Genomic DNA, 17,644 nt, shown 5'->3' with positions numbered 1-17,644 from the left:
TTCATTTGAAAGTGTTACAGAGAGAGGAAAGACAGAGAGATCTTCTATCCAATGGTTCACTCCCCAAATGGACACAATGGCTGGAACTGGGCTGGTTGGAAGCTAGGAGCTAGGAACTTCTGGATCTCCCATGTGGCTGACAGGGGCCTAAGGACTTGGGTCATTCTCTGATGCTTTCTCAGAATTAGCATGAGCTGGATCAAAAGTGGAACAACCGAGACTCGAACCAGTACCAAATGGGATGTCGGCACTGTAGGCGGTGGTTTAACTGGCCCCAAGCAGTATATGTGATTGTACTCATCTATTTGAAAGGCAGAGTTATAGAGAAGGGGAGACAGAGAAATCTTCCATCCGCTGCTTCACTTCCCAAATGGCCACAGTAGCTAGGACTGGGCCAGGCTGAAACCAAGAGCTAGGAACCCAATCCAGGTCTCTCATGGGATGCAGGGGCCCAAAGACTTGGGCCATTTTTTGCTGCTTTTCCAGTCACATTAACAGGGAGCTGAATCAGAAGTGGAGTAGCCAGGTCCTTGAACTGGCACCCATAAAGGAAGCTGGTGTCACAGGCTAAACCCATGGCACAATGCCAGCCCCCATATTTTTATACTGAAGATATTCCTCTAATTATAGTTTTCTAAGAACCGTGTCCCAAATCTGAGGGAATTGTTGTTTGGTCCCTGATGGTTCACTCCCTTCTTTTTAGAACCTAATCTGCGGGGAGCCATCTGGCCTGTGACAGCCCTACGTTTATAAATGACGTCAGGATGTGGAGAAAGCTGCAGGCGAATGCTGGCCAGTAGGCAGCCTTGGCTCCCCGTTAGACCGGAATGGGATGCTGCGGTCCCCTTAAAGTCAGCCGGGCTGGAGTCAGCCCAGGGACCTGGATTTCCTGAGGAAGAAGCCAAAGGGTTAGGCCCCAGTGTTTCTCAGTATGGGCTTGAAACGCCCCCTGCTGGCCTTGGCCTGGCACTGCTCTTCCAGGCACACGCCGGGCTGAAGGCGATTGGGAAGACTGGGCCTTTGGGATAATCGGTGGGAAGACTGTGAATGTTAAAAATTGATGTGCTTAAAAAAAAAAAAAAAATCGATGTGCTCAGCTTCACAAAGTCCCAGATGCCTGTGCGTGATTCCTACAGCTGCCCTCCCCCCCCCCCCCCCCCGCCCAGTTCAGGAGATGGGCGGGTGCTAAAGTGCTCTCAGAAGCCATTTGGGGTGGGGAGGGGACAACAAAGCGGGGAATTCACGACCATTTGATGCCCATAAACAGCTTCCCTTCCGGGGACACTGGGATGAAGCCGGGATTCTGCTGAGAAACAGGAATTTGGACAGAGTTGGGGGGATACAGCGATGCATTTCTGCTTAGATGTGGCCCTCAGATGTGGCCCTTGAGAGGTGGTTTATTGCAGTTTGGGTGGTGGCCCCAGCAGGGAAAGAGGCTGCCAGTTTCAGTGAGACTGGCCGTGGCTCAGAGCCTCGAGTTTACCCAAGGATGCTGGAGGAGGCTAATGGTGTCTGGCAACTTGGCAAAAGCTTCCTGGGAGGGGACGTGTCTTTTTTTTTTTTTTTTGGACCCAGGCCAGCCAGGAGAAGAGGTAGAGTCACCCCAGGGGTGAATTGGGCCATCTCTGATCCCAGTGCTGGGGGGGACACAGCTCCGGTGTGGTGGAAACGCAGCAGGTGTTGGGTCTGGACGCTCCCAGGATCCCCGCGAGCCTCAGTGCCCGCAGGGCAGTCCGTGGAGGGCAGCCTCGTCGGCGAGGCGCTCTCTAGCAGTGCGGCATCTGGGCTCCACGTCAGACGTGCTGAAGTGGAACTTACCTTTTTTAAAGGTCTCCGCAGGAATGCACATGAAAGAGCCGATCAAAGCTTCCAGGGCAATGATGTGCAAGCTCCTGCAGACTGGAAAACTTCTGCGGCCCTGTCCTCCCCTTCCCCCCAGCCCCCGCCCTGAGACTCGAGGTACTTTATTTTTATTTTTTGACAGGCAGAGCGGACAGTGAGAGAGAGAGACAGAGAGAAAGGTCTTCCTTTGCTGTTAGTTCACCCTCCAATGGCCGCCGCAGCCGGCACACCGCGCTGATCTGATGGCAGGAGCCAGGTGCTTCTCCTGGTCTCCCATGGGGTGCAGGGCCCAAGCACTTGGGCCATCCTCCACTGCACTCCCAGGCCACAGCAGAGAGCTGGCCTGGAAGAGGGGCAACCGGGACAGAATCCGGCGCCCCGACCGGGACTAGAACCCGGTGTGCTGGCGCTGCAAGGCGGAGGATTAGCCTAGTGAGACATGGCGCCGGCCTAGGATTCCAATTCTAAACATGAAATTCATTCGTTTCATATACATCTTACACACATAGCCTGAAGGTAATTTTATACAAGATTTTAAATAACTGTGCATGAGGCCAAGTTTTTTGAACTATCAAAAAAAAAAAGTCACTATTTCCACTGCTGATGTGGACATGCTGATGCCATGGTTGCTTGGCATCACTAGCATTCCTGACTGAATTTTTTTATAAAAATATTTTATTTACTTATTTCAGAGGTAGAGTTACAGACAGTGAGAGGCAGAGCCAGAGAGAAAGGTATTTCTTCCACTGGTTCACTCCCCAAATGTCCACAATGGCTGGAGCTGCACCGATTCAATGCCAGGAGCCAGGAGTTTCTTCCGGGTTTTCCACGTGGGTGCAGGGGCCCAAGGATTTGGGCCATTTTCTACTGCTTTCCCAGGCCATTGCAGAGAGCTGGATCGAAAGTGGAGCAGCCGGGACTAGAAACCGGCACCCATATGGGATGCTGGTGCCACAGGTGGAGGGTCAATCTACTGTGCCACAGTGCTGGCCTCTCCTGACTGAATTTCCACGCTATCCATAAGCAATCATGTTTTTTTGTTTTTTTTTTTGTTTTTTTTTTTTTTGTTTTTTTTTGACAGGCAGAGTGGACAGTGAGAGAGAGAGAGAGAGAGAGGTCTTCCTTTTGCTGTTGGTTCACCCTCCAATGGCCGGCACACCGCGTTGATCTGAAGGCAGGAGCCAGGTGCTTCTCCTGGTCTCCCATGGGGTGCAGGGCCCAAGGACTTGGGCCATCCTCCACTGCACTCCCTGGCCACAGCAGAGAGCTGGACTGGAAGAGGGGCAACCGGGACAGAATCCGGCGCCCCAACTGGGATTAGAACCCAGTATGCCAGTGCCGCAGGTGGAGGATTAGCCTGTTGAGCCGTGGCGCCGGCCAGCAATCATATTCTTTAAAGCATTTTTATTTATTTGAAAGGCAGAGAGAGAGAGAATCTTCTATCTGTTGGTTCACTCCCCAAAGGGTCACAATGACCAGGGCTTGGTCAGGATAAAACCAGGAGCCTAGAACTCCATGGTCTCCCATGTAGGAGACAGGGGGCCCAAGCACTTGGAGCATTGTCTGCTGTTCTCTCAGGTGCATTAGCAGGGAGCTGGTTTAGAAGCAGGGCAACCAGGACGTGAATTGGTGCTCTGATATGGGAGGATGCTGTTCCAAGTGGTGGCTTAACCAGCTGCACCACAACACTAGCATTTATACTTAGTATTATATATATATATATATTTTTGACAGGCAGAGTGGACAGTGAGAGAGAGAGATAGAAAGGTCTTCCTTTGCCGTTGGTTCACCCTCCAATGGCCGCCGCGGCCGGCGCGCTGCGGCCGGCGCACCGCGCTGATCCGATGGCAGGAGCCAGGAGCCAGGTGCTTTTCCTGGTCTCCCATGGGGTGCAGGGCCCAAGCACTTGGGCCATCCTCCACTGCACTCCCTGGCCACAGCGGAGAGCTGGCCTGGAAGAGGGGCAACCGGGACAGAATCCGGCGCCCCGACCGGGACTAGAACCCGGTGTGCCGGTGCCGCTAGGCGGAGGATTAGCCTAGTGAGCCGCGGCGCCGGCCTATACTTAGTATTTTGACTGTGATCTCTCATATGAGACTAGGTGTAGAATTTTCCACTTGTGGAGTCATGGTGGAACAAAAAATTTCAGTTTTGGGAGCATCTTGGATTTTCAGATTAGGGATATACAACTTATATTTGAGCCACTTGATTTCCTGAGGTGACATCTTTATTGCAATTATTACCATTTTGCTGGTTAAAAAATTTAAAATCTGAGGTTAAATTTTGCTTAGAGGCTCACAGAGCTAGGAATTGGCTAGAACTGGTCCCTTAACCCAGCAACCCTGGCTCACACCCCTTTGGCTCTGTTCCTCTGCATGCTTTATCTCAAACGTCCATCTTATTTATTTCTGTGGGCTGGGGAAGTGCGGGTAGAAGAGGGAAAGAATAATATTAAACCTTATTTATTCCAAGTTCATTTCTCTAACCATCATCAGATAAAGGAAGAAATAACTTTAAGAGGGAGCCTGTTCATTAGAGGTCTGATACCAATATTAGCTCTACTGGCGCAGCGAGTGAGGTCTGTGTCACAGCACACACGTCGGCGGGCTGCCTCAGGAGCCGTGCGGCAAATGACCATGTTGGCAAGCCACTGGCACTGGCCTACCTAACTCCCTGGGCCTGAAACGTCTTCCACATAGCTGTTTTCCGAGGTGGTAGTCTACTTTTACCAGAGGTAAAAGTAGGGGAGGCTTGCGTCTTGAAATATGATGTTGGGCGTTCTCAGGGATTATTAGTGCACACCTTCCAAAGCCAGCACACCCCACTCTGCCTAGTAAAAGGTTTTGTGTGGCAAGAGGGGAGAAAAGCTCTGACTGCAAGGTTCTTGGCTAAGCCAATGCTTGCTCCTAGGAGACGCTTAGCTTGGGTTTGGACAGATCCAGAGAAGATGAATTAAAAAACAAATACATGAATTGATTGATTTATTTAATGTCTTTGAAAGGCAGAGAGGGAGCGCGAGCTTTCTCTCCTGTGCTGGATCGCACCCCCCAACCCCCGGCCCCAAAGAGCCGGGGCTGAGCTATGCTGAAGCCCTGAGCTGGGAACTCCATCTGGGACTCCCACATGGGTGGCAGGGAGCCAAGGTCTTGAGCCATCACCTGTTGGGTCCCAGGATGTATGCTGGCAGGGAGCTAGAGTCAGGAGCACAACACATCCCAGGTGCTCTGATACGGGATGTGGGTGTCCCACTGTAGCATCTTTTTTTTTTTTTTTTTTAAAGATTTTTATTTATTTATTTGAGAGGTAGAGTTAGAGAGAGAGAGAGAGAGAGAGAGAGAAAGGTCTTTCATCCACTGGTTGGTTCACTCACAAATGGCTGCAATGGCTGGAGCTGGGCTGATCCAATGCCAGGAGCCAGCTTCTTCTGTGTGCAGGGGCCCAAGGACTCGGGCCTTCTACTGCTTTCCCAGAGTGGAAGTGGAGCGGCTGGGACTAGAACCAGTGCCCACATGGGACGCTGGTGTTGCAGGTGGAAGATTAACCTACTGCACCATAGCGCCGGCCCCAACCACCATAGCGTCTTAACTGCTATGCCAAACCCTTGTGCCCCAGTATGGTTTTGATTCAGATAATGTTCTCGTCATTTCAGATATCCTCACTGGAAGCATATGAATCATGCATGGCAAATTCCACTTACATCTCGCCTTTTATTTTGTCTTCACGGTTCAGTTTTAGAAATGACTAAAATAGCCCTCCCTAGACAAAGGACACACAGCCACACCGCATTTTTAGTCTTTATTACTTTTTTTAAGTAAAGAAATTCCATTGAATCAAAGATAACAAAATTACAGTTTTCGTTTGTAATGATCTTTGTTTACCACCACACAGAATCAAAGTGGAATCAAAAGTAACAGGAGAACATAATATGACCAAGGACACCGCCGTTTAGTATAACTTCTTAATAAAGGTAAATATCCTCATATTTAGAAAAAATTGCATTGCTAGTTGCGAATCTTAAATGCCTCAGTGCTAAAGGATCCTGTATTTCCCTCAAAGATCCAGCTGCACCAAGGCTCTCAGAACACAAATGCAAAAATACAGTATTTTCAGGGTAGCATTTTGAAGTTTTGGGAAACCCAAACGAAACACAACAGAACAAACCAGGATTAGGAATGTGAAAGTGATGGTTCTCAAAAATCAATCAGGAAGCAGATCAGAAGCATGTGGCTGCACGGAGTCTAACCAGGACAAGGAGCGATGCAACCTTGCTCCCCCTGCCCCCTCCCGCCCCCGGCGTCACTAAGGCAGCTGCAGTGGCAGACGTCAGAAGATCCGGTACAGTGAAGGTCTTCCTGAGGCAGTGGGGGAGACCCAGACCACGGGGAACCGGTGCGGAGAGGTAACGGGGTCTACACGGATTTGTGCTTTCAGAGAACTCAAGTGAGGCCAAACGGAAAAGCAAATCAAACTGCACTCCTGCACCCAGAAATGTGTCCACTCCCATGAGCGGCCTGGGCAAGAAGTGGTTGGCGCGGGGATCAAGGGGATGGGCAATTATTCCAGGCGACTGCTGGCTGCTCGGTGTGGGTGGTCTGGGGGAGAATGCTCGTGGAGACGAAAGGTCTCTCTGCAGGTGGACTGTCCCCAGCTTATGGCGATAGTGGCTTTCTTGGCTAATGGGGACCAGAAGTGGGGAGAAGGCAGATTGTGGGTTTCACTGATTGACAGAAATCTAGTTAAAACGCTGAGCACTTACGTCATGGAACTCAGGATGTAGGGCTTCATCTACCAGTTAGAAACTGACTTCAGCTTTTCTACTAAAGACACAGGAAAGCTTTACCCACACACACGCTAGGGGAAACAGCTCAGAAAACGTGGGAGACTGGCACTTCCACAGGGCCAGCTGCCGACTTGCCGGGAGTCTGGGGATGACCGGGGAGCTGAACTCTGAGGGAGGGAGACTGGGCCCCGGCATCCAGAGGTGGCAGCAGCAGTGATGCAGGCAAGAGCAAGTAGCTTCTGCTTCGGAAGGCGTTCCAGTTCTTTCTGCCCGCAGGAGCCAGTTCCCCTTTCCTTAGCTTCAAATACAGTTTGGCAAAAGCAACCCTAACACAGGAAGAGGAGAGGGGGTCCTTTGCTCTGCCCAGAAAACAGAGGTACAGGAGTTCCTTTTGCTTCATTGTGTGGCTTCTGAACGCCACAGGCAGGCCACTTTCCACGGTTTTCTGAAGCAGCCAAGTGATCCAAAGTGGCTTTGAACCACAGAGTAGGGCCAAGAGATGACAGGAAGGGGCCAACGCCGCAGCGTTTCGGCTGGTTCTGGCTCGCTCGTACTGTGGAGGGGTGAGGTGAGGGGTGTGCTGATGAAACAAGGAGCCTGCAGGCCACATGAGGGAGTTCGTGGGGTTTGCTGTGGCTTTTCTCTAAACTTCCACAGCAGAAGACTCTGAATTCCGATGCCACAATAGTGCTGCAACATCAGGGAATTTTCTGGAGGCAAGTTAAGGCTTTCTAGGCAAAGAAAACAATTCCTGATGCCACTGCGACAGAAGGCCGCAGCGAAACGCTTCTTAATAGCTCCGCTGGCTGTGACTTCCTTCAGCCCAGCGTGGCGTTTCAGCGAGCTTTAACTGTAGCCCTAAGTCAGAATCAATGCCACTGGAGAAGAAAAGCCTCTCACATCTCAGACAGCTGCTTGCCTGGCAAACACAAACAAGAACGCACAGCTTCCTGGGAGCTGGCCAAACAGCCTCAAGTCGTGCAGGCACAAAGAGGGCTCTCACTCAGGGGCTTGGGCACACGAGCACGGCTCCCCAGAAAGCTCAGCTTTCATGCACGCTGCGGTGGCGGGGCCGCGAGCTGGAGCAGGAAGGATTTTTGCCCTGGGAATCCTCGATGCCCTCCCGCCTGAGCGGCATGAAGGCTGGAGACAGTTTCCTCATTGTGGCGCTCAGCACCTGCCGCAGGCACAAGACCGCCCTCAGAAGAGCCAGGATGTTGTGGCGACAGCGGAGGCTCTGAAGAGAGGCCAAAGACACAGGGCTCTGGACAGCATCCAGCTCCTCGCCAGGAAAGGCCTAACACAGAACCTCCCGCTTGCCACGTCCCCTCGAGGCCAGCCTGGAGCCTCTGGACAGCTACTCCTACCTGCAAGCCGAGTTCAGGCAAATGATGTGCAAACAGATGATGGGGGCTTAGAGACAGTGGAAGATGAGGTTACAGGCTCCGAGAGGCGAAGGGACGTGCCCATGATCCACTGTGACCCAGAGACAGGACGAGGACCCAGGGACCCTGCTTCCATGGCACTAGCTCAAGATCAAGAAGGGAACACTCCTTCTGGGTATCTTTGGGCCACAGGTTCCCTGCACATGTAAACCGCCACAGAGAGTTTAGATGAATATTCTAACAACACACAACATCCTGTCTTCATTCGGCTCTGGAATCACTGGGTGCAACACACGGCAAGAAGAGAAAGGGTTTGCTTCAAGTCTGTTAGACTCCCTGCGACCATGAATACGTCAAGGAGAACTGACGCCAGTTTTTAAAGCCAGGAATTCCTGATGTGACTGGGATCAGTGACTCCCGGGAGTCTGCAGACTGTTTAGGGGAACTGTGGGTGTCTTCCCTCCCTTTGTGTTAAACAGGTCATTTCTACAACAGGATTGTCTCGACTGTGCAATTTATATCCTTAATTTGTTTTAAAATATAATTTCCAAACACTCCTTAAAAATTGTGTTGTAGTCCAACTCGGAGCAAATAGCAAGAAGAGCATTCACAGAACGATTCTGGGGCAGAGTGGGGGGAAGCAAGGAAGTGGAGGAAGGAAAAGATGACCCTCACATAAAGTGCTGCTCCCTCGTTTATCAGCCAAGTTTGCATCCCTGCATTCAATGTCTCCACGCTTTCATTCAGGGACAAACGAGAAGCTCCCTGAAAGACAGCCACAGTCACATTCTCCTTTCCAGCCCTGAGAGCCTGAAGCTTGAACAAAGGGCTTCAGTTGATTTCATGTGAGCCAAAATGGAATGTAAGTGCCTTTCAGAGCCACACACTAAAGATTTCAGCTGGGACACGGCCCCACAGTCCCGGGGGATAAATGATGGCTGTGTGGAAGCAAAGGCTATGCCCCCAGCCCCGCTTCCCCTGCGTGGGGGTCATCAGGGCGATGACGCAGACCAGGACCTAAGGACTCCCAGTTCCCCTCTATGCATGCGTGTGAAAACAGGACTGTTTTTCCTCTTCCGGAATGTAGGTACCCGGGCCACTACTGTCAGAATAGTTCAAGACATGTGGCCTCAGGCAAACGAAAAGAAGTTTCTCACTTCCTGGCACGGTGATTCAATTCTGCTAAGTTATTGCTTGGTTCAACTATTTGCACAAATGCTGAGGAATGAAGGTAACAGCAGGAAATGCGACCACGAACCTTCTGGATTACAGATGTGATTGGGTGGAGGGAAAAGTGACAGAGAAGGGGGGCTAGCTTCCAAATCAAGGGGTAAGTGATAAAGTGCCAATCTGTGCTAAAAGAACAGGAAAAGGAAATGCATTAGGGAAACAGCAACTTGGGTGAAAATCATAGTGACACAATTCGGCGGGTGTGAGAAATTACATACCCAAACAAAGTTGAGATGACAGAAATCACAATCTTTTGAGAAAAATGGCTGTTTCTGATGTTATTAGGATGATCTGGTGATTGTCAGAAAACACCTTCTTCAGATTGCTGTCAGCCCCTTGGAACAATGCCCAGACTGTATCCACCCATTCGGGCACTCAGGTAGATCCTTTTATCCTTTACCCATCCACATAAACCCACTGTTTATATTCCAGTCTGTCCTGGAGCCAGAGGAGATGAAGTAGGGAAAATACATACATACATATATATATTTTTAAAGTATCCAGGCAATTTCACTTGTAGGTCTATTCAGTTCCAGATAGCAATTGTGGATTTTGCAGAGTAGGGTTTTTAGACAGTTAAGTACCACAGGATTGGAGGAGAGGAGTACTTGGAACCCAGAGTGGCACTTTCTCATGAGAAGACATACTTTGGACTGATCTACCTAATACACTACAAATATAGACTATTAGAAATCTGGTTTCAAAAATCGTATCTTTTGATTGCAAGTGTTTTTGTGCAACCTCAAATCCAACTGACGAATGTAGTGTAGACACTGTGCAGACTTGAGTTGCAAAACTAACATTACAATTGAGTGGGGAAAAAAAAATAACCCAAAAACCTCTTTATATGAAATGAGGGACAAAGGAAAAAAGGCAAGTGATGTCATCCACATGCTTAGCCTGGGAGAACAGCTCCCGGGCTCCCCTGGAGTGATGTTCTCTCAAACCTCAGTACACTGAGTTTGTCATTGAACTTTAGAACTAGCAGTTGTCTCGGCAGTCTACCTGGTCCAAGTCCCTCATTTTATAGGTGAGAGAATCGAAATCCAAAAGGACTTTCCCAGGGTCATATAGCCGGGCAGAGGCAGAGCCAGGGCTCAACCCCAACGCTCATTCACACCCAGGGTCTGTTCAGAGACACCACCCTCTGACCACACAAGGGCAGCTACATGCGAGCCTGGCTACTCTGGAGGTCCCTGGGAGCCAAGGGGCACCTCTAACCATGACTTTCCCTAGATGTTTCGAAGGTAGAAGTGCTGTACAACAGTGCGTCCAAAAATTCACCTGGTGATGACAGTCACCTGGGGCACTTATCAAAAACTGAAATCCCAGGACCCCTTCCCAGACCCCACTGCCCCAGCTTCTCCAAGGGGAGGGACCTGGGAGGCTGAGTTTTTAACAAGTGCCCCATGAGACTGTCAGCAGCAGCAAGGAGGGGGGTAAAACGTGGCTTGTGACTTGCAGGAATTTCCTTTGCCATTTAAGAGGCCTGGGAGAACCAGGCCCTCAGACTCCCGGGTTGAGTGTGCCTTCAGCGCTAGCCTAGAATGATCTCCGAGTCTACCTAAAGACATGTACAACCACCACGAAATAGCACACGTGAAGACTGCTCTCAGGGAAAGGCCCTTTCACTGGCAAAGCAAAATTGCTGTTCAGACACAGTTTTAATAGGGAAACTAGATGTAATTGGCTTAAAAGCAATCAGATGCTGAAACTGGACAGGAGGGCTGAGAACCTGTCACTTGTCACCATGGCTAACAATGCAACACAGAAAACCAGTAACTAAGCACAAAAATAGCCTGGAGCTCCCAGGGAGAGCCGCCTATTCGAGACACGTGTACGTGGTGGGTGGCCCCCCGCTGAGGGTGAGGTCAGATCCAGGTCGTGGAGGGAGATGGGAGACCTGAAACAGCGGGTGAGGGGACGCGGGTTCCAGAGCAGGGCCGCTGGAGTGCGCAAGAGTCCGAGGCCTCACTCCAGGTCGGCCTCCATTGGCTCCGTATCAGAGCACTGCGACTTGTTCCGTTCCCACTGGCAAATGGCATTGGCGTACTCTACCACCAGCTTATCCATCCACGTCAGAGGCTCAGGGAACAGCACGGAGCCCTCGAAGAAGCCCAGGTGGCCCCCATGCAGAGGCAGCACGAACATGACGTTCTCCCGTTTCTCTGCGGGGCAGAAGCAGCGGAGTGAGCTCCCTGTTGTTTCCTGGCAGCTCCAGGGCGGGAAGTGTGAAAGTGGGCTGGCCAGGGCGGCCTAGGCCTGTCCCACAGGCAACAGCCACCTACGTGGCTATCCAACCTGTAACCACTCTTCCTTGCTTCCCCAAATCAGACAGCGCTTTGGAGGGGCAGGCAAACAGGGACAAACAGTTGCTAACACACACACACACACACAGAGATCCCACATTCCACCTGAGGTTCAGTCCCTAAACTTCCCTAACAGCCAGGGCTGGGCCAGGCTGAGCAGAAGCCAGGAGCCAGGAGCCAGGAGCCAGGAACTCAGTCCAGGTCTCCCACACAGGTGGCAGGAATTCTACTATTTAAGCCATCACCTGTTGTCTCTCAGGGTCTGCATTAACAGGAAGTTGTGGTCAGGAGCTGCAACCAGGTATCAAACCCACGAGAGTTTCACGAGAGTTTCAACCACTAGGCTAAATGCCTGCCCTGATTAGTAGGTTTTGGAACAGCAGCTTGTCTTTGGGGCAAGATGGGCATCAGCTTAAGAAATCCTTAGAATTCTAAGTGGTTCTCAAACTTGGCTGAGTATTAGCATCACCTGGGGAGTTGAAAGGTGCCTAATTAAGTCAAACTTCCTGTGGGGAGGTGGGGGAGGCAGCCAGGCACTGTACTGCTAAAGCCCAGCTTTGATGGGGGACCCACGTCACCTGGGGTATTCTTGTTAACGTGCAGATTCCGATTTACTAAACCTGAGGGAGAAGCTGATGTTCTGTATGGTTTTTTTTTTTTTTTTAAACAGGCAGAGTTAGACAGAGACAAAGGTCTTCCTTCCCTGTATGTGTTTCTAACAAATTCCTAGGGATGGCATGCGGTGGGGCCCGGCTCTGAGTAGGGATTCAGCACACTAGCAGTATTCTTTGCTGAATATTTAGTGAGCAAGGAGAATTTAGTGGAGCTACTGGTTTTTCATTATAGACATTTATCTTCACAATGGAGACTTAAAGCTGCAACTTGTGTCTAAAGATGCCCAAGCTCTCAAGGCCAGGTGCTAAGTGGCCATCCCCAGAATTTGTAACTTGAGCTTTATAAATCCCCTATTATGTTAGTCCCACATGGGCTGGTAAAGCTATTACTGAAGAGGTGTGTAAGACAGGCAGCCAGCTGCAGCAGGAAGCCGCCACCTCCCGGGGACCTGGTTGACAGGGTCCTTGCTGGCTCTGCAGGGTTCCTTTCCTCTCCCGGTTCAGTTGCTACTTTATAGATTTCTGCCTTGTGGATGTTACTGCAGATGCACAGAAGGAAACAGGCACTGCTCTCTCACTCGTGCCACACACGTGACCCAGGGGCTGCTTCTGTGCAGGGAGCTGATGGGGGAGCGGGATGGAGAGCTTTTTTCTTTTTTTCTTTTGACAGGCAGAGCGGACAGAGAGAGAGAGAGACAGAAAGAAAGGTCTTCCTTTGCCGTTGGTTCACCCTCCAATGGCCGCTGATCCGATGGCAGGAGCCAGGTGCTTCTCCTGGTCTCCCATGGGGTGCAGGGCCCAAGCACTTGGACATCTTCCACTACACTCCCTGGCCACAGCAGAGAGCTGGCCTGGAAGAGGGGCAACCGGGACAGAATCCGGCGCCCCGACCGGGACTAGAACCCGGTGTGCCGGCGCCGCAAGGCGGAGGATTAGCCTAGTGAGCCGCGGCGCCGGCGGATGGATAGCTTTTAACACCTAACAGGTCTCCAGCACACACAGCCCTCATCCTGAGCAGTATGGCAGCTGCCGCTGTATTATCTACTGTCCTAGTTCTAGTGTGTGTGTGTGTGGGGGGCCAACAGGACCACAGGTGTACTGCTTGCTTCCTTCTAGATACGATATTGCAAGGGTAGCCATAATCACAGAGGACTGTGGAGGGTGGAAGGCTACGTCCTAGGGATCTGAAATGACAATGCAGAGGCCTTGACTCCCCAGGTTTGCCCTGCCACCCTCTCGAGCTCTCTTCAGCTCTTTCTCTGCGCATGGAGTGAGACTGTGCTGTCTTGAAGCATAGGCACACTCCCAGGAGCAGTGATCTCTGCCATTTTGGTTGCTCACAGGAGGGGTCTTCAGAAAGTCGGACAATGTGTATAATGAAAAAAAAAAAAAAAAACCATAGACGGATTTCAATTTTTTTTTGGTCCCAAAATGAACTTGTCTTTTAATTCCATTTTCCCCACTAACTTTCTGAAGCACATCCTTATTTTTATCCTGCAAGCAGATGGAGAGGCTATCGCAAGAGGGAACAGAACAGGCTCTTCTGTTTTGCTTTTCAGGTCAAATTTGAAGTCTGACTATCTCTTTAAGTTACACTCTCGAACTTAACGGAATCATAATCCCAAGACACTAGTTTTGCAGAACTTGGCTGTGGATATGAATGGGGATCCTGTGGAACACCAGAAGGTTCTGCCCAGGCCCCATCACAGCCACAGGACTATCGGGCCAGCACAGTGAAGGCGGCGGACTGCTGTGGTAATTTGCTGAGTGGCTGGGGGAGCAGGGGAAAGAAACACTTACCCGAGAGAGATTTCGGAATGGTTAGAAGACTTTCATGCACTAAGGGGTCATCGGCTGCATTAACCAGCATGAGAGGCACATAAATCTGCAACAAGAAAAACAAGCAGCATTGAATTACTGGTTTCCCTTTCCGGTCTCTTTGATTTGAGGCTCAAGTTCACCGCTGGACATGTCTTTGAAGCACAGGGAAGAGGGTCACAGCTCCTGTATTCACCAGGATGAGTCACTAGTGTCTCTGTGATCACCACTCTGGTTGCAGGTGTGTACAGGACCCAGTGACCCAGGGGACCCCTGTACTCTGGTGGACAGAGGGACAAGCTCCACGGCACCGAACATTTCTAATGATCTTCACAATGTTTTAGATTAGCCATGTCATTCAGAATAAAGACTTTACAGAGTCTTTTATAAACTAATTCAGTTTATATTGGGGGTAGAAAAAAATGAAGTACATTCTGCCCCAAAGGAGGCTTTCTAGAAGAATCTAAAGGTTGAAAGTAGGAGGACAGTCTTGGCAAGGCTGCATTCAATCTCCGACTTAGTACAATAGCCAAGGGTCTCCTGTGTTCCATTTTAGTGGAGAGGGTACTGAAGGGGGACTCGTGTTACTGAACAGCCACACTGAGGCAATGGTGGCTGTGCTATCCGGGAGCTCCTTGTGGCCCTACACAGCTCCCTGTCTCTATAAAAGCTCAAATGAAGACAGCAAAAGTTTCGGTGATGGTGCCAAACCGGGAGGGATGGCCGATGTGACAGATGACACAACTACCATTCCCAATTATGTGCTTCAGCTGGGGGCACAGCGAGCTGAATCAAAAGGTGTACATGGACAGGGATAAGTGGGAAGTTGTATGTGTAAAAAGAGCATTTGTGCTCATTTTAGACAGAATGGGAGAAACTTGGTGGTGGCTCAGATAAAAAACATGAGGAGGGGTCAGTGTTGTGGTGTAGTGGGTGGGGCCGCCGCCTACAGTGCCGGCATCCCATATGGGCACCGGTTAGTGTCCTGGCTGCTCCACTTCCGAACCAGCTCTCTGCTATGGCCTGGGAAAGCAGTAGAAGATGGCCCAAGTCCTTGGGCCCCTGCACCCGCATGGGAGACCGGGAGGAAACTCCTGGCTCCTGGCTTCGGATCGGCTCAGCTTCAGCCATTGCAGCCAATTTGGGAGTGAACCAGTGGATGGAAGACCTCTCTCTCTCTCTCTCTCTGCCTCTCCTTCTCTCTGTGTAACTCTGACTTTCAAGTAAATAAATAAATTAAAAAAAAAAAACATATGAAGATTGTGGTTTGCTGTAAACGTAATAAAAAAGTCAACTGAGGCTGCTAGTGACTGTATTAATACAGACCCGTTGATACCCACAGACGTGCTCCTCATCACTTTGACTTGGACACACATCTGTAAACTCTGTGCTTGCCAGATCGTGGCAGGAACAGAGTTCAGTCTTCAGCAGGCCCCATGCTAACAAGATACACCAGGACCCCAAGGAAAGGGTCCAGGAAAGCAGGAAATCTAGGTGGATCTCCCATGAGGTCCATGGCAGAAACCAGGCAGGATTATGCTGTCAAAGGGAGATTAGGAGAAAATTGGGTGCTGCGGCGATTTTAACGGTTTTCATACAGACATGGGAGCAGCCTGGGCTAAGGGCAGCTCTGGGATTAGTGTACTGGTGGGCACTGAGGGATACAGCCTGGGTCAATAATAAATCCAGGTAACACATTCAAGTGGTTCAAGTCAGATCTGGCTGAGCTTCCACCAGGAAGGAATGTTTGTACTATGTAAGGAATACTGTACAGAGTTGGATGGAGCGAGACTAACTCTGAGCTGGTGCTGGCCACTCACCCTGTGCAGGTACCTCATGCAGCTTTCTTCCTCATAATATTCCTTCAGGGAGGTATAGCCATGGAACTTCCTGGAACACACACATACACACACGAAAAGGACAAAACAACATCTGTTAAAAGACCACAGTGCTAAGCCAATTATCATCCAGTTCCTGCACTAACACACTGCATTAGTAGAGGATACGAAAGTCTCTCTAAAAGTTCATGGAAAATGTATTATGAAAAGCTACTCATGGATTTCACATATTTTGCAGCCAAATAAACTTATTTTTCAGTACCATTTTTTGTTGAGCTTTTGGAAGTACCTTGTGTACAGCAGAGTTAGGTCTGAACGCTGCACTGATTTTATTTATTACTGCTCTACTCCTGCAGTAACTCATGTCTACAGAATACACGTGGGCAGCGCAGTTAGGGGTCAAGATGTAAACGTTGGCTCCATCACTTACTGCCTATGTGACTTGAGGCAAATGGTTGAACTTTTCTGAACTGTGGCTTCTCCTCTGTGAAACAGGTCTAAAGCCAGGAGCATTCCTAATGGTGCTGGGTTAGAGTGTCCACCAGCATGGTGACTGGGCAGCGTAATGATTCAGTGTTATCTACTGCACTTATTTGTTGTTGTTGTATCTTTTGATGCAGCATAAAGCCAGATATCACTATGGACACACAGACAACCGAAATTCAAAGACGTTTACTAGAACTTTCTTTTCAGCAGAGTTCTTCCTGGTGGAGTGATTGGATCACTGTGAACTGGAATGCAATGTATATATAAAATGGGAAATAAAAATGAGACAGGGGTTCAATGTTACCAATTCTGTCCACCCATCAGCTGACATTTAACAAAATCTCAGTGCTCCAGCATGCAAGTTCGCTGTGCTCTGTGCCGAGGGGTGAGCGTCAACCTGCAGTGCTGATACTGGCTGGCCCGAGTCAACCCCAGGCCAAAGGATCTCTGAAAACCTCACTGTTTTCTGACACAGGGCCTCTGAATGGCGATCTTTTCTGTTTGACTGGGGTCCTTAAGATATCCTGTCTCCCCTGGAGCCGTGGCTCTTCTCCTGCATCAGCTGCCTTAGACACCTCTGCCTGGGAGTGACCTGCCAAGTTAGTCCTTGTGAGATCAGTCCCTCTGCAGTCTGCGTGGGGCAAGTGGTCCAGGCCTTCAGTATTGCTGGTGATGAACGAGGAGGAAACTGCCACTGTCCATCACTGTTAAAGAGGAAGGGGTAGGCATCTGGCCTAGCAGAAGAGGTGCTGGTGGGGATGACTGCATCTCACATCAGCGTCCCCGATGTGAGTCTTGGCTCTGCTCCTCTGCTCCTTCCAACTTCCTGCTAACTGCACACCCTGGAAGGCAGCAGGTGACGGCTCATGTAGTTGGGTCCTTGCCATCCATGTGAGAGACCTGGATTGGATTCCCAGCTCCTGGCTGTTAGGCATTTGGGGAAATGAACCTCTGGATGAGAGCTCTCTGTCTCTCAAAGAAACAATTCAAATATTTTTTTAAAAGAGGAAGAATTTTAGGAAGAGTTGGGGAATATTTTCTTCAGGGATTAAAAAAAATAGAGAAGACAAACAGGATATTTAAATTAAATTTTTTTCCCTCTCATTCAACAACATCAAAATAAAGTCATATAACCCTTAAGTGGCGATGAGTAAAACTCATTCTCATCTTCTAAACCAGCAATTTCCTAGTTTCTATTTCATTCGAGAAACAACTGGCATACTTGAAGTTACTCAGTATAAGAAGTCTACTAAAAATCTCTTAAGGATGGTAAGCAGGGATCCCAGACTCCGCATAGCCATGGAGCGCACACTCATTTTAGATCATGACTAACAGGATTGAA

At 49.9% G+C, this 17,644-nt stretch overlaps 1 protein-coding gene across 1 annotated transcript in view; it reads right to left on the bottom strand.

Annotated features, from left to right (window-relative positions):
- Nucleotides 1-5,622: 5,622 nt before the first annotated feature.
- ABHD2 (abhydrolase domain containing 2, acylglycerol lipase) overlaps nt 5,623-17,644 on the bottom strand; it is a 119,705-nt gene continuing 107,683 nt past the window's right edge. Inside the window, exons 9-11 of the mRNA XM_070054523.1 lie at nt 15,799-15,868; nt 13,961-14,045; nt 5,623-11,405 (exon numbers count right to left, since the gene is read on the bottom strand). Of these exons, the coding sequence (XP_069910624.1) occupies nt 11,209-11,405; nt 13,961-14,045; nt 15,799-15,868 (352 nt within the window). The 3' untranslated portion in view covers nt 5,623-11,208. The remainder of the gene's footprint in view (nt 11,406-13,960; nt 14,046-15,798; nt 15,869-17,644) is intronic.

This window comes from Oryctolagus cuniculus, chromosome 12 (genome assembly GCF_964237555.1).
Source record: "Oryctolagus cuniculus chromosome 12, mOryCun1.1, whole genome shotgun sequence".
Taxonomy (NCBI): Eukaryota; Metazoa; Chordata; class Mammalia; order Lagomorpha; family Leporidae; genus Oryctolagus; species Oryctolagus cuniculus.
Note: the sequence above shows the minus strand (reverse complement) of the source record. Positions and strands in the feature narration are given on the sequence as shown.